Source organism: Mercenaria mercenaria, chromosome 13, assembly GCF_021730395.1.
Source record: "Mercenaria mercenaria strain notata chromosome 13, MADL_Memer_1, whole genome shotgun sequence".
Taxonomy (NCBI): domain Eukaryota; kingdom Metazoa; phylum Mollusca; class Bivalvia; order Venerida; family Veneridae; genus Mercenaria; species Mercenaria mercenaria.
In genome coordinates, this window is record NC_069373.1 from 58,111,155 (window position 1) to 58,137,551 (window position 26,397).

General features: G+C 35.7%; 2 protein-coding genes across 2 annotated transcripts; one reads left to right on the forward strand and one right to left on the reverse strand.

Moving 5' to 3' along the window:
• Positions 1–15,040, forward strand: LOC123528708 (sodium- and chloride-dependent glycine transporter 1-like). Its single transcript, XM_053521933.1, has 17 exons — positions 1–139; positions 924–1,070; positions 1,763–1,917; positions 4,307–4,500; positions 4,772–4,915; positions 5,149–5,311; positions 6,336–6,468; positions 7,327–7,461; positions 7,848–7,951; positions 8,996–9,120; positions 9,920–10,032; positions 10,554–10,682; positions 11,272–11,371; positions 11,643–11,743; positions 13,154–13,327; positions 13,880–14,050; positions 14,460–15,040. The coding sequence occupies exons 1-17, from the start codon at positions 17–19 to the stop codon at positions 14,565–14,567; spliced, it is 2,319 nt and encodes a 772-aa protein (XP_053377908.1). The 5' UTR covers positions 1–16; the 3' UTR covers positions 14,568–15,040.
• LOC123528709 (uncharacterized) lies at positions 15,031–24,695 on the reverse strand. The gene is made up of 8 exons (XM_053521934.1): positions 23,640–24,695; positions 22,594–22,873; positions 21,151–21,388; positions 20,589–20,717; positions 19,702–19,905; positions 19,063–19,391; positions 18,331–18,505; positions 15,031–15,843 (listed from the first exon to the last, which is right to left on the reverse strand). The coding sequence occupies exons 1-8, from the start codon at positions 24,185–24,187 to the stop codon at positions 15,509–15,511; spliced, it is 2,238 nt and encodes a 745-aa protein (XP_053377909.1). The 5' UTR covers positions 24,188–24,695; the 3' UTR covers positions 15,031–15,508.
• Between the last annotated feature and the right edge of the window lie 1,702 nt (positions 24,696–26,397).

A 26,397-nucleotide genomic window follows, 5' to 3' on the forward strand; every position in this document is an offset into this window, starting at 1 on the left:
AGATACTTCGCATATAATGACTCATGCAGGTATTGGAAAAACAAATTTTACAAACCTCGCGACACGTAATTTTGATCATCAGATCGGAACGGCGGATGACCCGGATAAACAAAATCAAAACATGACAGGTGCTGGAGGGGTATGTTTATTTTTGTTTTACTAAATTCAAATGACCTTAATTTCTAGCGACAATTTATGCAGCTCTATGTTTTGTATTTCACTAATTTATTTCAGTTTTCTTTAAGCTAAGTACAAATCTGATATGTGCGTATTAAGGATGGGTATATGTTTAAAGCTGTCGTTTAAAATTTCATTCTAAGTATGTCATCTTTCATTGTTTAAATATGAAATACAAAGAAAATTATCAAAGCTGAGCAAAATGTATTCATATGTGTCGAAAAACTGAAACTTATAGTTTTAATATAAAACCTGGTAGTATAAAGATTACTAACAAAAGAAAGAATGTGTACATTTGTACTATCGGTATGTGTTTAAAACTAATGATAACTATTTATTTTGTACTATTTATTTGACCTGTCAAAATCTGTTCCCGGCTTTCATTATATTCTGTTCACACCTATATAAGATCCAGAAACATGTTTTGACAGTTCAAATAAAATAGTACAGTGACATGGTTTAAGGAAATTCTGACAGTATGTATAACCTCAGTAAATAGTGCAGAAATCCTGTATACGTTTTACAGACTTTTTCAAGCCTTTCTTTACCTGATAACTGGAAAATAAGTTAAATGTCTTAACATTTATCTCTAACAAGTAAATATGTAGATGTTTTATTATCACGGTCATTATAAAGTTTAATATCCTTTTAATTCGTAGCATTAAGAAAATAAAAGATTTTGTTGTAGAAATATTGTGTAAAGGATTAATTAATTATGTTTCATTAATAATGAATGCTTGTTTCAGGCCAAGGCTCCCCCTACCATCCAGACACACTTGGGAGTCCCTAATACCGAACCACCTCCCCTTGAATCTCCAAAGTATTTCATTAGCAGTATTGAACCAGGAATATATGTGGTAAATACTCCACAAAATGAAAAGAATAGATCCCAGGTAAGAACTTTGGTTTTCAGAACGGGCTCCAAAGAAAAAGAACTTGGTTTTGGGACAGCTGTCTCAGCATGTAACCTTGACATTCAGCTTTATATTCAAGCTGGAGATCTGATAATGGAGTCCAAGACTGTTCCTTAAACTCACCCTTATAAACTGAGATCTTGGCTTGGCTTCATGATAGTTTGAGATTTTCCACGGCATGAAAAATTGTATTTTTGACAAATACATGTACAGTCAATTTTTTTTTTGCTCGATGGGATGGGACCGGCAAAATTAGTTCGAGTTGTAAACAGTTCAACTTGAGACGTCGAATAATATTCATTATACAGGGATTTCCGGGACACGACGATGAGTTCGAGCGAATGGCGGTGTTCCATTTTTCCGAGTTCGAGCGAACGTCACTTGACTGTATGCATAAAACATACTGTCTTTAGAAAGGATCAAAACGGGACATATTTAATACCTTAAACGCTTTTAACTGGGGATAAACTCGTATCTTTTAAACTCGCGGTCCGAAAGCAACCTTTTTGTAATGTAGTATTTATTATTGACCAAGTAAATAATATCTGTTTCAGAGAAAGAAGCATGCTTCCTGGTATAGACCTAATAAAAACAAACTGATTTGTCTGTCCACCGTTTAAAAAAAATAGATTTCCATGTGATGTGTCAAAATTATGTTTCGATTGTTTCAGCAATCTATTGCTAGCACAGACTTTTCCCATACGGATGATTCGGTGAAAACATCTAGATCCAATAATATTGACAGATCACAGATATTTGGTGTAGATGAAAATGCCATTAGAGGAAACTGGACCGGAAGACTGGACTTTATCCTGTCCATGTTGGGGTAAAATAATTCCTGGCTGGATCTTATTTTTATTCTATTTTATATGTTTTTACTCTTAACTGCATACAAATATCACACATTTACTGAGTTATGCAGCGTTAATGTTACTATATGTTCTGGATTCAACATTTCTTGATTTAACTAAAACAGTTTCATACCATTTTGAATTTCTCCGCGAATGGAAACTGTATTATTTAGTTCAAATGTATTTTTTTCACAGGAAAATCACTGCTGTAAAAAGTCACAAAATCACTTATTTTTAAAATGATACCATCTTAGCGACTTTGAGAATCCAAAACTAAATGATGAACGTTTTTGCAATACATGATAAAAAAATGTGCACAAATGAAAGGAATTTAAACTAGAAAATGCTTTTGTAAAAAAGCGCATGTCTCCCCCAATGCAAAGTCCTATAGGAAAGAAGTCAATAGGGGTCAGGAGCGAAAGTCAAAGAGACACTGATGGTTGGCTGCAATAGGGATCATCTACTTGGCATGCCCAGTCATCCCGCTAAATTTCAACACTCTTGGCCTAGTGGTTCTCAAGTCACTGTTCAGGCTCCTGTGACCTTGACCTTTGATCAAGTGACCTCAAAATAAATAGGGGTCATCTACTCTGCATGTTCAATCATCCTATTAAGTTTCAACATTGTAGGTCAAGTGGTTCTCAAGTTTTTTCCAAAAAATGATTTTACATGAACAGGCCACTGTGACCTTGAACTTTAATAGACTGACCCCAAAATCAATAGGGGTCATCTACTCTTCATGACCAATCATCCTATGAAGTTTCAATATTCTGGGTCAAGTGGTTCTCTAGTTATTGATCGGAAATGGTTTTCAATGTTCAGGCCCCTGTGACCTTGACCTTTGACGGAGTGACCCCAAAAACAACAGGGGTTGTCTACTTTTCATGACCAATCATCCTATGAAGTTTCAACATCCTGGGTCAAGTGGTTCTCTAGTTATTGATCGGAAATGGTTTTCAATGTCCAGGCCCCTGTGTACAATGTGATGCTCGAATGAAGTGGGAGGAATGACATCCCAAATATTTTCAATCAATAGGGGTCATCTACTCTTCATGGCCAATCATCCTATGAAGTTTCAACATTCTGGGTCAAGGGGATTCTCTAGTTATTGATCGGAAATGGTTTTCAATGTTCAGGCCCCTGTGACCTTGACCTTTGACGGAGTGACCCCAAAAACAAAGGGGTCGTCTACTCTCAGACCAATCATCCTATGAAGTTTGAAGTTCTAGGTCAAATGGTTCTCTAGTTATTGATCGGAAATGTTAATGTGGACGTCCCGCCCACGACGGACGTAAACCCAAAATCAATATGGGGACATTTACTTTTTAAAACCATCATCCTATGAAGTTTCAACATTCTGGGTCAAGTGGTTCTCTAGTTATTGATCGGAAATGGTTTTCAATGTTCAGGCCCCTGTGACCTTGACCTTTGACGGAGTGACCCCAAAAACAATAGGGGTCGTCTACTCCAGCAGCCCTACAACCCTATGAAGTTTGAAGGTTCTAGGTCAAATGGTTCTCCAGTTATTGCTCGGAAATGAAGTGTGACGGACGGACGGACTGACGGATGGACGGACGGAAGGATGGACGGACGACCTTGACTTTTGATGGAGTGAACCCAAAATCAATAGGGGTCATCTACTCTTCATGGCCAATCATCCTATGAAGTTTCAACATTCTGGGTCAAGTGGTTCTCTAGTTATTGATCGGAAATGGTTTTCAATGTTCAGGCCCCTGTGACCTTGACCTTTGACGGAGTGACCCCAAAAACAATAGGGGTCGTCTACTCCAGCAGCCCTACAACCCTATGAAGTTTGAAGGTTCTAGGTCAAATGGTTCTCCAGTTATTGCTCGGAAATGAAGTGTGACGTACGGACGGACGGACGGACGGACAGGGCAAAAACAATATGTCTTCTGGGGGAAACATAATTATTCTTTTTAAAAAATCCTATTACAATTCTGCTATAATAACAATGTTATCAACTAGCATGCAAAAACAAAGAATTAGATTAGATACAGACTTGTTATTGAAAAGATTAATCATGTATTACACTGACCATTTGCTGTTTAAGCATGATAAACCAAAGGCAAAACATACATAATATAACAGTAAACATGTTCTTCAACACATTTACAAAATAAGTCCACATTATTTCACTTGAGGTAAATATGATATAACATGGCAAAAATCAGCAAGCTTTTAAGAAATGCTGGTAAACCTTTCCGTTTAATAATGTATGGAATGTAGACATATACAACATCAAAAATATGTACACTTAATTTTGTAAATTACTAATACTTAAACAGGCAGTCGCATTTATACATACAATTCATTTGAACAAGCAACTTATCATTTGATTTTCAGGTATGCTGTTGGCCTTGGAAACCTTTGGCGGTTCCCATACCTCTGTTACAGAAATGGGGGCGGTGCGTTTTTGGTGCCATATTTGATTTTCATGACAGTCGTTGGGATACCACTATTTTTCATGGAAACTAGTCTTGCACAGTTCTCAAGTTGTGGACCAACGTCCTGTTGGGGATTTTCTCCGTTGTTTTCTGGTAAAGTATAATTATGTGAGGTTTTATTTAAATAAGGGTATAACTTTGTTGATAACAAATCAAGTACTGTGAATTTGGACTGTGATACGTCACAGGTCTGCAAAGTTATTATTGCCCAAAATTATTCTGCTTGTTTTGGCATAACTATTGGTACCTGTTTATGATTAGCATGACTGTTCTATAACAGACTGATTGCATAGCATATGTAAGTGCGTCGTATTGACGTATTCTGTGGTGTTTGATTATAATTATTGCATGGTGTATTTTGCAGGTATTGGTATAGCCATGTGCTTGTGTTCAGGGTTGACGTCACTATACTATAACATGATTATCGCATGGTGTATGTTTTACTTTTTTATATCATTTCAACATCCCCTTCCGTGGGCAGATTGTGATAATGACTGGAACACAGGCGGTAAGCAAGTTATTGTTAACGCATTATTTTCTTATGTTTTATACTTACATAGAACATTTTATGAACACCTTTTTCTCAAAAAATAGATAGAAGACAATATAACATTCAGCTGGGAAAAATGAAATTATTGTTTGTAAGATTATGTTGACACACATTTCAATTGTATTTTGATATTACAGTATATGTAGCAGTATTTTTTCTACAAAAGGTAAGATTAATCATCTATTTACTAGACTGTCGGCTAAAGCTGCCAGCAGTTGATTGCGAGAACAACGTGAAATATTTAAATGGTACATGTTATGACAGCAAAGGAGAGTTTCAAGGTCTGTGGGATACGACAATGTTTACTGAGACTACCGGTAGAAAACGTGTCTCGCCATCTGAGGAATACTACAAGTAAATGTTTTAACTATATCTGTAACTTCTAGAAAACACCTAAAGTGGAACGGGGAGAAATTTTTCAACTAGTTCATTTCCACTAAGTTTGAAATATAATGTATATTTGAAACTGAGAAATGATAAAGTGATTTAAAATAAGTGTAAAATATCAAAATGTTGATTTCCTCCAATATTTCAAAAGCATTAAAACGGTTTACTCCCTCTTTCATAATATGTTTGGTATCTTGCAAAAAGTGTCGGTAAGTCTGTATAATCACTTTCTCAGCACCACGTTTCATCTATTTTTTGAGAGAAAATAATTTTCTTCTAAATGTACGAATGAATCTATTTGAAATATATACGCCTGTGAGGTGTCGCCAATGATTCATCTTATTTGCTGCATACACTAAACGACTTACTGATTAATTCGAACTTTATTCATTAATACCGTGGCCAAGTGGTTAAGGCGTCCGCCTCGGGATCGGGAGGTCGAAGGTTCGAGCCCCATGGGGAGCGTTCGTCCGGGGTATGTTGGGACTCGTTCCGAAAAGGCCGGTTTGTGAGCCGCGAGCTAGTTAAATGAACGGTTTTCGACTTCTATCCACCTGGCGCCTGGCATAGCGGTAGGAGTTGGGAGGAAATTGGTACGCACAATAAAGGTGTCTCATAAGCCAAATTGGCTGGCCCTTTCAATAGGGGTGACACTATAATAAACAAGACATTTGGTACTGTTACATGTACTAATCGTTTATACACTCAATCTTATACTAGTATACTTAAGTGCTAATGAAAACATGTTAATACTGCTGTTTTGTCTTGTAAACGGTCTTGTTAATACATGTATGCATATTAAGTAAAAAGACAATGCTATCTTCCTTTTCTTTTTATGATACAGTTACATGTTTTTAGTGATACAATTAACAATTATCTCTACTGGATAAAAATGTTTCAGATACAGTTAAACGTTGCTAGATAAATCAGGTTAACCCTTTTTTACTTTTTTACTTCTTCTGAACTTCAATCTTGTTTGTCCTAATTTCAGTAATTTTATTCTTGGAATAAGTTCCGGTATCGATGAGGTGGGTTCACCTCGCTGGCAAAATGTTCTCGTTTTGCTCCTTGCCTGGACGATCTGTTTCTTCTGTCTGATCAGAGGGATCAAATCTACCGGCAAGGTAAGGCAGGTTTAAATTAGCTTTTGCCTGATCAGAGGGATCAAAACTACCGGCAAGGTAAGGCAAGTTTTAATTAGCTTTGCCTGATCAGAGGGATCAAAACTACCGGCAAGGTAAGGCAAGTTTTAATTAGCTTTTGCCTGATCAGAGGGATCAAAACTACCGGCAAGGTAAGGCAAGTTTAAATTAGCTTTTGCCTGATCAGAGGGATCAAAACTATTGAAAGGTTAGACATCTTTAAATAAGCTTTTCCCTGATCAGAGACATCAAAACTACCGGCAAGGTAAGGCAAATTTGCATTAGTATTTACCTGATTAAAGGCATCGAAACTATTGCAAGGTAATGTAGCTTGTGCCTGACCAGAGGCATCAAAACGACCGACAAGGCAGGACAAGTTTACATTACGACCGGCAAGGAAAGACTTGTTTGAATTAGCTTTTCTTTGATCAGAGGCAGGACTTCTGCAAGGAAAGCCTTGTTTACATTAGCTTTGGTGTCTGTCTTATTTTTAGTTATTTCATATGTAGTTTATAATTAAAAAATTTATGGATTTCGAATGGAATATTTGATAATGACGAATCTGATTTTATTTAATACTTTGATGCGGAAACTTTGTAACAAATAGCCTTGATGTGAAGGGCCGTCTGGCGCTAATACCCACAATTATTTTCATTTATCGATATTTCAGATGTTTTATGTACATTGTTAGTAAAGTTAATACATCTCTTACACCATGATCTAACTGAAAGAGAAAACTGTTTATATACCCAGACAAGCAATAAACCAAAAAAGGCACCAAACTCCTCTGTTCCTTGCATCATATTTAGAAATTATGACGACAGTTATTTACTGCTTCAGGTTGTGTATTTTACCGCTGTATTCCCTTACATATTACTGCTAATTCTGTTCTTCCGTGGAGTGACGTTAGAAAATGCTGGTGAGGGAATCAAATTCTACATCTTGCCAGACTTCAAGAAACTTGCCAGTGCTAAGGTATCTATCCTATCAAACTGTTAAATGAGAAAAAAATGGTCGGCATACTAAATAAGATGCCTTTTAAAGATCAGTGGAACTGTAAGCTTTGACATGTTCTTTGTTTTTAAACTATTGGTATAATGACAAATTACTAAAGGAAATAGATCCAACTTGTTCTTTTAATGAACTTGATAATAATTACAACGCAATCGTAATGGTAAGTACTATTTATAAATAGTATTGCAGTTAAAATATTTTAGTAAATTAGTCAAATTCAAAATCCTTTTTTCAAAACAGGGAAACGTTCACTTGGGGCTCGGCATGGTAAATTAAGAGTTATAAGACAAATACATTTGTAAAACAGTAGAAGTGAATACATGCATGTGTTGCACTATTTTGTACAGGTATGGCGGGATGCTGCTGTGCAGATATTTTATTCTATGGGACCAGGTTGGGGAGGTCTCATAGCTTTGTCTAGCTATAACAGATTCCATAACAATATTGTCAGGTAAATCACTAACTGTAACGTTTACATGAAAGTCTATACACATTTAAATTCAAAACAATGTGAAATATGCATATTTTACATTTTATCGATAGAAAATCGTCTAGCCAAATCAAAATTACAAATGTGTTGCCAGTTAGAACTGGAATTGTTTTTCAAATTTCGTTTGTTCTTTAGAATTAAAAATAGTTTACATCAACTTACTGTAATGTTTATCATTTGATTGACACAGATCATGGCATCGAATTAAACTCTGAACTAAGAAATGCTCTCCTTACATGTTTACAGTGAAGATCATCACAGTACTACCTTTGTCTGCCAATCTGTGCAAAATGCTTGTATGCTCAACTCATTCATTAGCAGATGGATGGAACTGATTTGCAGTTTCCAAGATGGTCACTCGGCAATTAAAGAAATGCATTCCAACATTTCTGATGCTGTTATCTTTTGTTGCTTTAAGTGTATACAGTGAGGATAGATCTTATTGTATGTAGGGCGAGAGAGACAGCCATGTTAAGTTGACAGGTCAAGTTGTAAATTATCCTTACAACTGTATATAAAAAAAGTTAAAGTGGCATTATGCGCATCTTACTGCACATAGTGTGTTTTTGGTGAATGTTTTATAAAAGCAATTTTCGGTTGCTGTGCATTTAAATGTGTTAAATTAACGATAATGCCGCATAAGTATTTGAAGTTGATGCTCTAGAAATAAAGAAATCAGACTAAAAAGATAATAGTTTTTTTTTTCTTCAGTCTTCTGCGCAGTGATCTCCCTTACCTATAGGTAGAGATTTCTGTAGTTGAAGGGAAGCAACTCCTGCGTGCAGTTTGACTTTTTTTAAAATGACTGCCCCAGTCAAAATAAGAAAAGTCATATTTGGAAAGTAATTATCTTGTACTGGTAACAGGAAGAGTTTGTTATATTGGGTTAAAAGCTGTAATTTCCTTCACCCTTTTTTTCTCACACATCTACTTCAGCTTGATTTGTACTTGAAAAATGCGCATTTTTCCACTTTAATAAAAGAACCCTTTTCTATGAATTTTCAGAGATTCTTTGATAGTATCACTTGGTAACTGCATGACAAGTATTTTCGGAGGATTTGTAATATTCTCCTACATTGGTTTCATGGCGGGACAGCTGGATGTCAAAGTTAGTGAGGTCGCAACAAGCGGTATGCAAATTATACTATTACTATCTTTAATAAGAAATGTTGTCTGATTAAGAATTTACACATATATGTTATATTTTAGCTAATATTTAACTGATTCTTTTGCTTGTTACATTATTTTCAGGCATGGGCGGGTACCTGGGTAGAAATACCGACCTTCCATAAGCCAGCTGGATGGCTCCCTCGCATGAATATCTAACTGAATAGTAAAAATATGAAAAGTATAATAAGGAAAAATATCTTCAATTTATCTCACAATAATAACATTTTATGAATACTTACAATATAAAACTTTATCAATGAAAAAGCTTTAACATGTGTGAAACAATGGGAAAACGCATATGAAATGTGTCTGGGCTATCATTTTAGGTTTGTTGAGCAAATTGGCTTCTTACTAAACACTTCATACTAAGCCCATCCTCGTCCAGCTCTACATATCTCTTGGACAAAAAAGCTTTAATGATACGAAACAAGGAAAACTACACTTGAAAGGCTTTTGCTAAAGCAAACTGATTTTATGCTAAACTCTAAACTCTGCTATTTTTTGACATCATGTAAATATTACCATTTCTGTAGATTCTTAAATTATGGATTAGTATTGTTTAACCCTTTCTCTGCTATATTTCTAATGGACTGGTCCATAATTCCATTTGGGCAGTACCATTTATTATTCAAAATTTATTGACTGAACAGCGAAAAGTGCAGACCATGATCAGACTGCACGGATCTTGGTCTGCACTAGTCGCAAATGCAGAATCACTTGCCGCCAGCAGGCTAAAGATTAAATCATCTTTATTTACAGGTGCTGGACTTGTGTTTGTGATATATCCAGAAGCGCTCAATAATTTACCAGGTTCAACATTCTGGGCTATTATATTTTTCTTTATGCTCATCACATTAGGTCTAGATAGCCAGGTAACTCTTCTTTTTCACCTTTCCCATTGGCTCTATTGTCGTTTTCTTTATGCTGGTCACATGAAGCCCATGTAGTCACTTTGGCTCCAGCTTGCCCCGCCGGTAGTCCAAGGCAACCGACCGATACAATCATATTGTCATTAGACTTTGAAGAGCATACTATAAATGTTTGTATCGATTAAGATATGTTATTTCTATACTTATATTCAAATTAGCTTAGTCTGAAGCGTAATATGACTTGTTGTAACAGTGGTGTAGTGAGTAGAGCTAGCATTCTGCTTTTAACATTTGGTCTTAACTATAGCAAAAAGTGGCATTTTTAGCAAAAGATAATAAAAAGTATGCATGTTTGATTCAATTTTGACAAGTTTCCTCATGAATATGCAATTGCACATGCCCATGAGCGTAAACTGATTGCAATAAGTTTGGAACTCATAACTACTTTTGCGTAGATTAATATGTTACGTTATTCTTCAGATTATTTTGTTGCTATATATTTTATTGATATAATCTGTTTACAGTTTGCTACAGTTGAAACTGTTCTGACTGGCATTTGTGATTCGTTTCCGGATATACGTAAATACAAGTCTCCAGTCATTGGCGTTATATGTGTTGTCTCATTTCTATTGGGACTTCCTATGTGCACACCGGTAAATATGGTCATTGATTAGTAATATATTTTTTGCAATTGTAATAAGGATGAACATTTAAAATGTCAGTGTATGTATTTTGTTTCATGTAAGCTAAAATCAATTTCTTTCACGCCTAATCTGTATGAAGAAGTTTCTCTCTAACGTAAAGGGACATGTTACTATTTGTATAAGAAATATAATTGTTATCATACAACATAGCTTTTACTTTCATCATTTCCAAATTGTTGCACTTATTCATTGCACTTCTTACCTTTAGTTCTTTATGAAACTATTTTATAATTTCAAATTCTTCACAACATGTTTGATACTTTTTAGTTATTACAAATAATCCTTAGAATAATCGAACGTAATAGGCAAGAATTGTTTTAGCTTCAAAGGTTATTTGAGAAAAATCCAAAGTTGTGTACGACGTCAACTTATAATGACGCCAAAGTGTTAAGACGCCAATGCTGAATGTCGATATGCCTTTTTGGCTCAGCTTACGCGTCAATACGACGTTTTGCCATTAATCATGCGGCTTTCTTTAAAAAAAATGGAAAATAGCTATAAATATAGTTGCTATAATAATTCTTCATATTTGTTTCAGGGTGGAGTGTATATACTACAGATTTTAGACTACTATGTTGCAGCATGGTCGCTTCTACTCATTGGTCTGACAGAAGTTATTGCTATCACTTATGTTTACGGTGATTCATTATTTATCTAAAACTAAATCAAATTGGCTTTGGTTTAAGTTATACAGTTATGCTCTTATTTACATATGTAGGAACTTATTTACTAATAGAAACGTTATTTAAAATGACTTGAGATACCAAATATGTTTACATTACATGTGCTGTGTGCGAGGATAAACTGAAATGAAAAATATTTTCTTAAATGTTTATATTTAATTAGTCGCATTTTTCAATTTGAGTAAACTCTAAATAAAATTGTGTGCGTATTTTATGCCTGATTTAGGTTGGCGACGTTTCTGCTCGGATATTGAGTTGATGACGGGCATGCAGCCTGCTTTATTCTGGAAAGTCACGTGGATGGTGACTTGTCCAATAGGAATAACGGTAAGCTACATTTATGGACTCTTGGTCTACTTGCACACAATGAAATTTGCCCGTCCGCTTAGCTCAGTAGGGAGAGCGCAGATCTACGGATCGCGGGATCATAAGTTCGAGCCCTGGGCGAGGCGCATGTTCTCCGTGACGATTTGATAAAAGACATTGTGTCTGAAATCATTCGTCCTCCAACTCTGATTCATGTGGGGAAGTTGGCAGTTACTTGCAGAGAACAGGTTTATACAGGTACAGAATCCAGGAACACTAGTTAGATTATTTGCCCTCCGTTACATAACTGAAATACTGTTAACAAGAGCTGTCTCCATAGGAGGACACATGCCCCCGATGGCACTTTGAATGAATAGTTATGGCCGATGTTAGAGTTTAGGACCTTTGACCTACGGACCTGTGTCTTGCGCGCGACACGTCGTCTTACTGTGGTACACATTCATGCCCAATAATTTTAAAATCCATGCATGAATGACAAAGATATGGACCGGACACGCCCATCAATGCACTATCATGAAATATGACCTTTAACGTCTAAATGTGACCTTGACCTTTGAGCTACGGACCTGGGTCTTGCGCGCGACACGTCGTCTTACTATGGTACACATTCATGCCAAGTTATTTGAAAATCCATCCATGGATGACAAAGATATGGACCGGACGCGAATGCACTCTATCATGAAAAATGACCTTTAACGTCTAAGTGTGACCTTGACCTTTGAGCTACGGACCTGGGTCTTGCGCGCGACACGTCGTCTTACTGTGGTACACATTCGTGCCAAGTTATTTGAAAATCCATCCATGGATGACAAAGATATGGACCGGACACGAATGCACTATCATGAAAAATGACCTTTAACGTCTAAGTGTGACCTTGACCTTTGAGCTACGGACCTGGGTCTTGCGCGCGACACGTCATCTTACTGTTGTACACATTCATGCCAAGTTATTTGAAAATCCATCCATGGATGACAAAGATATGGACCGGACACGAAAATTGCGGACAGACCGACAGACTGACAGACGGTTCAAAAACTATATGCCTCCCTTCGGGGGCATAAAAATGGCGATAAACCAAAAACAAACAAACAAACAAAACAAGAGCTGTCAATAACACTTTCACCAACGGCGACGCCAACGCCGAAGCTGGGGCGAGTGTAATAGCTCTACTTTTTCTTCGAAAAGCCGAGCTAATAAAATCTGTTTACACAAAAGTCATGATATCATAGGAACATATGTTATAGAATAATAATGAGTGTATAACGTTATTGGTATGGCAGCAGGTAATTTTTCAACATATTTTTATTCGTTTTTGATAACATGACCAATTTGCCAATCAGTATATACATTTTCATTTCATACACATGAGATCATATTTGTACTAGCTTTAGCTTGTATTTATGTTTTCAGTTCATACTGATATTTGCGTGGATAGACTATACTTCCGTAACGTACGGCGATTATGTATACCCGGGCTGGGTTGATGCAATTGGCTGGATCCTTGCACTGTCTTCCGTTTTATTTATACCTGGTGCAATGATCTATAAACTATGTAAGGAAGACGATGGAGATACTATCATAGAAGTAAGTGTCACGATACCTTTTTTAGCTTTTCAACAGATAAAAAGGGCACTCTCACTGGTTGGCGTAGCAATCCAGGTTATAATTTGACGGCAAACAGCTCAGTTTTACTATATGTCTTCTTAACTTACTGCCCTTTATATCATATAACTTCTCGGATGGGTTATTTGTTGTAAGATTCAGTTTATGGGTATGGTATCTCAAAAGCCAAGGTCACTAGGTTCACTGGGTTCAGTAATAGTACTAGCTGGAGCTTTATTGCAAACTTCTGAATTACAATACATCTTAACTACTACAACTAATATCACCATACTTCATATACGAATTGATCTTCGTAAGCGACAGACATCATTTTTAGGGTCGGATGTCTCCAAGATCAAGGTCACTGGTTCAGATGTTTTGATCGTGTTGGTTAAAGTTTAACTGAACATTTCTCACAATATCATCTTAAAGTTATATTTCGTAATGTGTTTAGTACTGATAACTCCATTTCTAACCCATATCCATAATTCTCTGCCACACCCTGCATAAAAATTTCTCTTTCCAATGTTTCAGAAAGTAAAATTATTGTTAGCACCGTCACGATCGTGGGGACCTGCTTTAGTGAAACACCGAGAATTGGTGGACTATGTGAATGGGTTCGTTGTCGATCCTTTCACTGAGAAGGCCTATCTGAACAGAGGCTACTCTGGATCTTCCATCAACACAAGCGTTGCAAGTTTAACAGTAAGAATCGCACAAACTAATCTACAAACGTTCATTAACTTACAAATTGACACACAATGTAGAATTTCAAACAAATGTAATGATATTGGTAAAAAACAAGGTGCTTAACATACAGAATATAAATTTTGTTCGCAATTTTGTTGCAACAATACATTTTATTGTGAACAAAAGGCCAATGTTACAGAATACGTATTCAAAGGTTCTAAAGAGCTAATTATATTTTTTCACCAAAAAAGTGAAATACATGTAGTAGCTACAGATGTTAAGTTGTATATTTTATTGTCGCTGTAGCTTTTCTTTGTGAATTTTAATAACTTTTTCATATATTTAAAATCCTAATAATTTCAAAGGTAGTAAACATTGAGAGGATAAGACTGAAAATGACCTGATTTATTTGTCAAATTTGCAGAGGTCAAGAAGTAAAGGTTCTATGTCAGCTGTTAGTGTGAGATCGCATTCAACAAACAAATCCAGCACCTCCATGGCCTCTAGAATGACATACGAATCAACTATATGAGCATGCAATTTCGTAGACATTAGTCCACTGCATTCAGAACAGAGGTGGAAATGATATACTTCTTAAGAGGAGATGTGGCGATTTCCTATATGAAACAAAACTGTGCCATATTTGTATCATTTACCCAGCTAATCAAGTTATTGAGCTATATATCTGGTATCGGGAAGGCGTGTTACGAAACAAGGCTGCTGGGTATAACACGTATTAAGTGAAAATAAAGTATGGGACTCTTCAGAAAGACTAATAGTAAACGATTGATAAGTGATGATGCTTCCATAATAATTATAACAGATCTACAATTCTTGCTACTAGTATTAAAGACGACTATCGTGGCATTTTACATAATTCGATCATATCTCAACCACATAAATTATTTTCTTATTCACATAATTTTTAATTTGTCCCTTGAGATTATTCTGTTTATTCTAATATTTTATACTTTTACAGATTTTTAATAAAACAGTTCATGCATTTGTTGCTGTTGTTGTTGTTGTTGTTATTCTGCTGTCACTGATTATAGTTTCCTACTTCACATACAGTGGCAATTTTGTTCCTTCAAATGTATTTTACAGTAGTCTTTAATGTATTACGAAAGAGTAATTTCCCTGCTTAATGGGTCTATCTCTTAATCGTGTTGGTCTCGCCGTTACATAACTGACACACTGCTGAAAAACTGCGTTAAACCCAAAGCAAACAAAACATGAATAAAAAATAATTGTGTAGGTCTGACGTACCAAAACAAATTGTACTTGGTTCTGAATCACCAAGTTCCATTCACAAAGGTTGATATATGAGAAAAGCTTTATAACGAAAGCTAAATGACAAAACAAACCAGAAAAATAAACGAAATACAGCATTACCAGATTTTACACATGAAAACATATTTGTTCTGAAATACTCACATTTTACACAGTATTTCTACAGTAGTATGTGTATAAGTATCACAGATCACTTATAGCAGAAGTCCTTAGAGTTTCGACATCAGAGCTATTCGATGTTGATATCTGAGAGCTTCTTGGCGTACTTGTTGCAAAACCAGGAGATGATACACTGAACGTGTCAAATGTCCCAAGGTTGAAGTAATTTTTGTCTTTTACGAAAATGTCGTCTGCAAGAACACGTGTTTCAGTTATTAGTCTTTCATACAAGCTTGACATTTTCGTGGCTGCTTCGAATCTATATTCGATACAACGATCTTGTGTTTTCTTCGGAAGATCTAGGAAACATTCCGGTAAGCTCCTTGTGACGATAGCCAGGACCTCTGCTCCGGAGGGACCTGAAAGTATTAGATGAAATGAACCATTACATGTTATTGTAAATTCATTGCGATAGCAAGGACCTTGCTTCCTGAGAGACCGTAAAGCGTTAGATGAAACAAACTATTACTTGGGCATGCTTTACTTAATAAACTCCTCGTGACAACAGCAGGACATCGGCACTTACGAGACCTAAATGCATTAGAAACATTACCTAGGCTTGCTATACTCCATAAAAGGACCTAGGTCCCTTATGGAACTGAAAGTATTGAATAAGACAAACCATTAATTAGGACTGTAAAACTCGATAAACACCTCGTGAGCAAGGAACTTTGCCCGATTGACCTGAAAGAATCATATAACAAACCACCACTTAAGCATATTATACTTGATATTTGGAATTTTCGTTACAGTAGCAAGGAACCTGAAATAAACCAAAACTTAGGTATATTGCACTTTTGAAAGTTTTTTTATCTCAATGACTGGTGATGATATGTTTTATGCTTTTTTGCTCATATGCCCGTTAATATTAGTGTATGCACGTTTATGTCTGATACAGACTTCAAAGCTTACCATTTCCTGATATATTTCAATTCTTTGACATAGCATTGCCCTATATATTTGAATAAAATGTCACTTTGCATAAAACCAAGATGCTGAGTTTGGCATGAACTATGTAGCAAATAACGTCAACATAATGATCAAATCATTTGTTATCATGTCTGAAAGGATTTCTTGAATGAACATAGCATGAATATAGATTCGCCCACTTTGAGGACATAGAATTTATTTGTCATATGTGACGTTAATGTGTGTAGTAGCAAATATCAAAACTCAAAAAAATGAGTTAGTATTGAACAATAAATTGCTCTCTTAGGCCATACCAAATTGATTTGTCGTTCGTCGGAACTACCGCATCAATGATTTCATTCCCGAGAAAAAGAAAAAAAAATCACCCGCCCGCACGTACATAAAAATCGCCGAAAAAAAATATTTATTTTTCTTATTACGCGGTCCGGAATGATAACGTTAAACAGGTTTTATCGCTGTTTTAATGCGTCAAAGTGATATTGATCGGAATCCATGCGTTCGTAATGGTAACATGTAGCTGATGACACAAACTCAAAAAGTCAGGAATTATGGTGTTGTTCATCATTTGTTTTAAATCTGGAGTGTCTGTGCTAGTGCCACACATGGCCTTCGATGTGCCGGTAGGTGATGAAGTAGGCACGTTCTACGATTGTTCAAATTATACAGTGAAAAGAACAAAGCCCGACGGCCACGGGGATTCAAATTGAAAATATTTGGATTAAACATAGAAATATTGTTCAGATAAAGTTTTGAAACCATTTTGTTATCAGTTGTTTAGTTAAATATTTTAGATGTAGAGCCAAAGCCAGTGCTTTCTTGAAAAAAAAGTTTGTTTACAGATCCTGACTGATCCATCACATTAATTGTCTCAGGCCCAAATCGTTTTGAACGTAACTTCTTTAGTACGGCAGTCAGATATTCTATCAAAATGCATATATTCATTTTTAAAAAATGTTTAGCTTTTCAGATAAGTTGTGTAGATATAAAAAATAATTTCTGTCGTATTGTAACCCCAATTTTTCCTGTTTGTATATTAATTGGCTATGAATTGATTGAAAGAAAGAATCTGAAAAAACAGACCTTCCCAACTCAAAATTTCTTGGTCAATCAAAGCTTAACAAATAACACTTTTAAAGAGTGGCCATATTGGGATCATTTTTTGTCCGTCTGTTATCATTTTTGACTGAAATGAACCTCTAACACAAAAACTTAAGCTAACCTTATCTGTTAAGAAATTATTCCAATGGATTCGAGCAATGCTGAAGCATTTGTGTGCCCAACTCCGTTTGGTCTCATTGGTCAAGTGATTTATTACTTTCCCCTCACCTCTACCGTTTGGAGTTTCACTAGGGGCACAAAGTTGCTACAGTGTCGAAGCCATCTAACTGGGTTTCAGAAGATATGTTATTCCACTTGGGTGCCTGTTTTGTCTTAAATATTCCTCATCCTCTGCCGTTAAATGGGCACGTCTTCAGATTAATGTAGAACAATCAAAATTAAAAATAAGACACTCATCCCTCAGTAATTATAAATACAAAATAAAAACAAAGTGATTCAGTGAGTTTTAGCAAGAATTTATTTGCAAAACCATTCATGTAGTCTTTAAAACATACAGAAAAGCTATCTACTGTCTTAGTCACACTGTAAATGTTTAAGTTCTGTGTTATTCTTAAAGAAATGTTAACTTCATGTATAGTCATAACTGCAAAAAAAAAAAAAAAATACCCGCTCGCTCCATGTAAAAGCTACCCGCCTCTGAAAAAAATCAAAATTGAGAAAAAAAAAAAAAATTCGCTCGCCCGCTCCCATTTTTTTTGAAAATTTTCCGAAGAACTATTAATCAATTTGGTATGGCCTTAACACCAAAATAAGTTTTCTTGTATACTTAGGCATACAGTGAAAAATAGTGTTCTTACCAGAATTTGTAATGACTGGTGCTCCCTGGGCTCTATACTCCATACAACAATCTATAGTGACATTATATGATGCCTTCATTTCGTCATAGTGCCAGTATACAGCTGTAGGGTCCTTCTGTCTAACCAACAAATTGCAGCGATGTTTTCTTTCCTCCAGCTTTAGCCATTTTAGTGCCTGAAAATTAAGCGCAACAGAAATATTGACACTTTCCATATGAAAATTGAGAGTAATGACATTGAATAATGATTGAATTCTGGTGGGCCGATGGTCTAGTGGTAACATGCTTGACTGTCATCCAGAGGTCCGGGGCTCGAATCCTGGTCCAGGCACTGGAAATTTCTGAGATGTTCTTGAGTGTCTCCCACCTAAGAAGGCCTGTACTGGTTTTTTCCCAGGAAAGACGACTTTGCGTGTATCGGTACTATACATCGGGCACGTTAAAGAACCAAACTGTCTATTCGCAAAAAGTTAGGCTAAGTTAGCCTGACAAGTCTATAAGAAGATTTCTCTTTGTCTGTTCTGGGGGCTTAATCTCACTCTGTCCCTCTGGTCGGATCGCTCTGTGTCTGTACTAGTAGAGGCTGTGTGGCTGCGTTTGCTATATGTAAAGCGCCTTTGAACGTGTTTATCATGAAAAGGGTGCTATATAAATCTGGTATAATAATAATAATTGATAATAAAAGAAAATTGTTGATGAAACATTTATACCCAAAAAGACGTTAATATTCTACCTTTGTGGCTCGGTCAGACTCCGGTGTCACCAACTGACATTTGATATCCAGATGTTTGCTATGAGTCCCTTTATGTCCATAGCCAATAACAGCGACCTCGTTGACTTTAACAGCCTCTATATCTTTCCTGCTAAGTATCACCGGCGGTGGTAAATCGTCTACATCCACTATTTCGAGAATAGCAACATTAAGTTCGTCGTCAAGGAATGACACGAGCTGGGTAAAGTGGAACCTTTTGGAATCAGCATTTAAAGTTGGGGAAGCGAAAGTAAGGTATACTCCCGTGTCCTCTAATGACGACCAATCTGATTTTCCCGACCTATCTGGATCTGTAAATTCATAAAATATATTAATACCAGTATTTTGTCTGGGTAGAGAGAAGTTTCTAACCCACTGCTGCACAGAATAAATCTAATGTTTTCATTGTCATGCAAGATCGACGTTATGCCAATTTAAGAATCGATAAATCATAATATTGTGTAATACTAAAAAAAGTATATATAAATAATATGGTGCTCAAAGAAATACATTTTGTAAAGTATGTTACGATTTTATGTATATTTTGCCCGTAAATATGTGTTGTAAAATAATCGTTAGTAATTTGTAATTAAAAACGTTACTTTCAAATTTTGTAATTACCTACAATATCCCTGACAGTATGTGCGGCTGTCATCACGTACTTGGACCCGACCCTGAATGCGGTAGCTGACATGGTCTTGAAGCATATAGCACCTACTGACTGCAGAACACCTCCAAGTCTCGTGAATGTTTCCTCGTCCAGTGTGTCATCAACATGCTTCTTGCACATATGCAGCGTCTCTTCCTCAACAACATTCTCATTCACTTTCAATATTTTACAAGAATTCAAATGGCAATCATTTTAAATACATTAACATTACCTTTATAAATATCTCATTTAAACTTGTTTCGTTTTCATATTCGACTTTTAGATAGTTACTTTACCAAAGAAATTATGTTTAAGAACATCATTCCTTTGCGATGATCAAGATCAACAATGGTGCTAGCTGGAACGACTAATCCCTAATCCTGGCGCTAGTTAGAAAATAGGATATCAGAAAAATTTAAGATTGACCAACCGCCGTGTCTATAATTGTAAAGTTGAAAACTACGCACAGAAACACTGAATGTTAATAATTTCATATTTTTATAACCCGTCTTGTTGCATGCGCATCAAATCTGTTTTGAGATATCTGAACAGCTGATGTATAGACGTTTTTCACACAGCAAATGTGATCTGCCCTGGCTATTTTGCTACACATTAGAAAAGCATTTCTCACAATGCTGAGAAATTCTGTTTACTGATGAAAATCTTACTTGTATTAATGCTACGCATGTCATTTTTACATCTGTGAAAGATATTGACAAGTGTCCCTATACATTTACTATTTTACTGGTTTTGAAAACTGTATCTGATATATATCTATAATGTTGTCCCCAAAAATGGCTGCCACTTTTTTCAAGGAATAGACATATTGCAAAAGTCGGTTCAAACTTGTGTTTCTTACCTGTAACCGTCACTCGTTCTCTTTCTCTGGTAATATTTCCTATGGGAATTTTTATAACATTGCCAAGCTTTACTTTGTTCGATGCCTCCAGTGCCGACATTTCGTTCTGCGATTTGGAATCGAATGCATCTGCAAACAGAAATAGGATATTATAACATTAGGAACAATATATAATTTAAACACCAACAATGTAAGATCTGCTACACCTGCGACTGATTTCAAGTTAAAATTTTCAGACCATAATTTCTCCTTAAGTGATAAAAGCTTTCAGATTAGATGTAAAATAAATACATGATAAATTCGCAGGCCACAATCAATGACAGATATTCTATATCATTTAGAAGTATACGATTATATAGATCAGGTAAAACGAATTTTGGACATTACATGCCACACAAGTTAATACCAAACGGCATTCAAATAAACTTTAAACTGAATTGAATACAAGTACTGATGATATCCGAAACGATATCAAGCCTTGATTTGTGAGAAATCTTGATTTATTTTCTTTAAACTGTGGTGATTTGACGTAAGTAAATATATAATATAACATTGCATTTACCAAACGCTGGCTTGCTGAGAACTTTTTCAATATCTGCTATTCCCTTAGTTATCTCCATTTTGACCGCTTTCTCATCTGCATCAACAATGTCAGCAAACGCGTTTGTATAACCTATAAGGATATCTTCCACTTTATTTATGGTGTTGTTGATTGTTGCGTGTGATTGGTATGTCTTTACAAACTCAACTTTGCCTTTCAGGGCGTCTATAGCTTCTGTTTTCTGCTCTGTTATACTCGCCTAGAATTGAAAATTCCAGTAAACAGACATAAACGTGATGTTTTACAAATATTCCCACTACAACCTAACGATTACAATTTATTTTTATTTACACACACTTGAATTTGCTTCACTTGGTGATTACGTCTTTAATAAATGACTACCTAAGGCTTTTCAGAGACAGTACTTGATTTCGAGAAACAAAAAAATCTAGTAGTTAGTTGGACCTGTCCGTATGTTTTAGGTATTCTGTCGAATAAGTATAAGCAAATGGTTCTAAACGTGTGCCATGTCCTGCTGAAAACAAATGTTACATGTTATAATTTTGCAAATAAATGGTACCTGCAGTAACACTATACAAACGAAACATGTTGTAATGCTGTAGACAAATGGTACTAATTGTAAACAATTGATACACGCTGTTATGCTGTAAAGAAATGGTACCTGTGGTAAAAATTTGTTACAAACTGTAATGTAGTAAGCAAATGACAAATGATTTAATGCTGTAAAAAGAGATACCTGATTTGATGCTGTAAACAAATGGCACCTGTTGAAAGGCTTTAAACAAAGGGTACCTGTAGGCATAGGAAATAGAGATCAATATAATTGCACCTTTACTAATCCTACCAGGTGTTCTGTATTACAAAAGTGGTTCTATTGTGACACTTTGATACAAGCAAAACTATATTATCTGCACTAATATTTACCTACTGGTACTTCCTTTTATTATTGGCTTGTAAAAAGTTAATTTTTTACCATATGTAAGTTGACAGAATCATAGGAACCATGTCTTAAGGGGTAAATCAAATACAAATGAATAAATCCTAAATGATTTTGTTGCGTCAAAAAGTATGATATTGTGTCTGAAACAGTTTTCATTTTCCACTCAATTGTGTAATTGCAAGGGAAGTAAATTAATAGATCTCTACTTATAAATACTAGCCCAAGGCAAGAGTTGTCATTCTTTGTGGATCACAAATTTAAATTTAAAATTAAAACTTCTGTTATTGATATTAACAAAACTATCATAAACTTCACATTTGTGAAATCATTTTTGGTTATTTCAAGGACTTGGAAATCAATTTCTAGACTTTATTTAATGTAATACTATCAATGAAAATTTTAGGGTCTATCTCTAGTACCTGCTTTAATGCTGTAAGCAAATGGGACCTGCTGATATGCTGTAGGTAAATGATATCTTTATTAATCCTGTAAGCAAATGTTACCTGCATCACGTAGTTGCAGTAAGATTCCACTTGTTTCTGGCGACATTTTTCCAGTTTGTCTTGAATTTGGTCAATTTGTTCTATTAACTTCAGTAGTTGTTTCCCCTTATTCCTTTCGTCTCGCCTGAGTGAATTCAGAACATTTAGTTTCGTCTCCGCCTTGGTTATGTTGCCTGTTGCCTCAATAAGTCGCTGTGTTACACGGCATTGACGATGGGCTACGCTATCTTTGCATGTGTTGCATAGATAAATCTGGTGGATCTCACAAAATGACGTGTACCTGTGGAGTAAATTGGAGGAATTGGAGAACTACATGGAAATGAAAGAAGGAGTTAAAGATCGGTCGAGTTAATGGAAGAAATATGAGAACTGTATGGAAAGAAAAGAAAAGAAAGGAATAAGTAGTAAAAAGAGCTTGATATGAAACGTTGTATTATGCTCAAGATGACCTTTGCCAGGACATGGACGGTAAATATGACTAAAGATCTTCAGAAACAAGCCCTGAACTAGTTATTAACGAGTCATGAATTTTATTGAAAGTAGTACAAGAAATACAGACTGGCATCATCGCCAACTTGTCCATGTGGTAAAGAAGATCAGACTGCGGAGCATATACTTCAGAGATGTAAAAGGCATGACCAGGAGCGAGCTGCGACTTGGCCGATAGATACCTCAATCCACTAGAAACTGTATGGAGGCATTGAGGATCTGCGGCAAACCACAAGTTTCTTCGAGGCTACTGGTCTGACAGTGTAGCCGCGAACGAAAAGAAGAATTGAAAGTAGTCCAGGAACAGGCAAAGTACGAAATCGAGTTTCTTCCAAGCGCAAAATAATTTTCTATTTTTTTATTAAAAAAGAGTAGCAAAATGTTAAGTTAACGGAATAAATTAGAGCAATTAAAAATATATAATTTTTAACATTTTAAATCAAAGGAACATATAAATTTCTAGACTGTGTCTGCATAATTCTATAACAAACGTTTTGATAAGAATATATGTGAAAAACTGTTTGCCTTCTGTCTGAACAATGCGTAAAATTATTTACCTCAGTGAGCTATGCTGCTTACACTGAAATTTGGAAATGTTAGACACGGGAGTGTTCTTCATTTCCTTCACCTCATAGTCAACTACTTTATGCAGTTTGCTCTTCCCATTTGCCTTATGGTCCACGGTACATGCCGCACACATATACTCCCGACATTCCACACAGAACGTTGTTGCCGGTATAACCTTCCATGATGTTGAGCAAGGTTGGCACATTTCCTCTACAACCAATATGGCTTCCTTCATCTTGTCAATCACGTGTTTCTTTGGAAACATTCTTAACCAATCAACGCTTACTTTTCCTAATATGTGACATGGCGTTCGTACTTTGCAGGTCGGACAGAAGAACGTACGATCCAGTTTCTTCTGTGTCTCGTAGCATTTAAGGAGAACAAATAGACATTCCTCACAGAAGGAGTGCATACAAGGCAAGGTGCGCGGCTCCTTCAAGTTGTTATTACATATATTACACACCGTGATATCGTCAGACACTGAGGGTCGTCGCCATTTTTCTGCCAATTTCTTCGTTGGTGCCGTATATCTAGACATTATTCCAAAGATTTCGCACTTTAATCTAGAAAATATCGCTGAAAACTTATTAGTATTTTAATGCTGACATGTCATATTTAAAACAAGTTTGAAATATATACCGCAATAAAAGTGAATATCAGAGTATTGTTTAACAGTGTTTAACTGATCTGTAATTAAACAATACAAAGTATATGGAGTGGATCGAACTATTCATGCAGACAATTCCACATATTATGATATGGATTAAATACTGTCAGTCTAATTACATGTATGTACATTTACTGTTTACAGAATTAAATGAAATAGATGAAACGAAAGGCAGAGCCGAAAACTAATACTTATTTTTGTTGAATTTGTATAAGATTAGATAAAGTATGTTAACTTCGGAAGACAGATAGCACTGTAGAATAAGCTCAAATACATTTTGAACTGATTAGAAAAGTATCTGTGTACGTTGTGTTTATGTCTTAACAGGAATCGACAATTACTTAAAACTTTTTATGTTTTGTGGGTTTTTTAAAAGACATGAGAACATGAGAAACAAGCTTAAGGAGGTAGGTTACCTTAATATTTGTATGTGCGCATGCCCAAGCGGAAGCTAACGTGACGATTTACGACTACGTTTACGACAAACTAAATATGTTTATATATCCATTCTTCTGAAAAAATAATGAACCTGTCTCCGATCTTATGCTTAATGGTTTAATAAACACGAGCCACGCGACATATATATTTTAAGCTTATATTAGAAAGCTAACGCACATACTAGTAAAATTATCAATAATGCAGACTTCTACAGATAACAATGGAACCAAAATACACTGAAAAGTGTTAAACATTCGTATTTTCCTTCTTCTTTCAATATAAAATACCTTTGGAGGGTCATGTACTTCAGACCTGGATAAAAATTGTACTTAAAGGGACAGAGATAAACGAAATTAAGATTGTAGCAGTTAAAACATTAAATTACACGAAATACAAAAAAAAAATTCTGCGGTTCAACTAATTTGAATTTACCCTTGTAACAAGGTAGCCTACCTCCTTAAGGGGAGAGGTGGTCTTTGGAATATGGTGTCAGCCGCTCAACTAGAGCGCCGCAAGGTCAGGGCTCGCTCGGCTCACGATCGGACTCCGAATCCAGTAATTTATTTATATAGAAAGCGAACTCGGAAATGATTCATACATAAGGTTAAAGCTTGATTTTTCATAATCGAAATGAAACATGTATGTAAGTATATTCTAACCTTCGAACTCGTGTAATGTGGGCAGCAGTACACTAAAGTAATATCTAAATCCATTTCTATTGCAGCTGCCTGTATAGTAACAAAGCGCAATTCAAAAAATAGTTTCAGCATCTTGCATCGAATAATTTGTACTGCTTCTTAAAGTTCATACGATACTGAAATGAAGTGTACCCGTAAATAGAACAACCGAGAATGTTTGTAATATTTTGTCTAATTATGTGTCAATAGGCTTTGCCATATTGAAGGATCAGTTCCTGATTTGAAAATATATATAGTCAGAGGGGTAAGGAAATCGTAAAAGGAGAAGGGCTCGTTTTCACGACATATTCACATATAGGAGAGGCAAAAGAAGGGGAACGTCTCCTTTGAAAGTAGGGGAGGGGTCTATGTGCTTTCTTCCTTTAAAAAAAGAATTTGAATTTCTCCGCATGTTCGATGTTCCGTATATACAACTTTTAATAACATTCTTCTGTTCTTCAATGTTAGAGATGTCATGAGTTATATAACCCGAATTATTATAATATATACTACTTTTACATTGAGCAGGAAACTGATGATTTCTGCTCGCGTTTAATGATATTAAACAAAGGTTTCTTCGCTACACTACTGACATATATTTCTATCTATAATACCAGAGGAACTTCGAGGTCCTTTTTAAACAGTGTACGAGATGAGGTTGCTTCAGGGGTTCTCCACCAACACACTAAGTTGGAAAACAACGTATATAACTATATTTGACCTTAATCTTTTCAACGAAGATTTTTCTAAAGTAACTCTAAGACTAAAATATGGTGTGTATCGAGGATCCGTCCCATAGATTTTCGGAATCAGAGCACATATATGGTAAAACAGGAGCGTTTTAAGTGTTCTTAAGCGAAACATTTTCCTTTGTATTCTGTAACTAACAAAGAGCGTCGCTATACATCATTACATGTCGTAACAGGGCCTGAATGACCTGTTTGGTGTAATTTTGCTAATCATTTC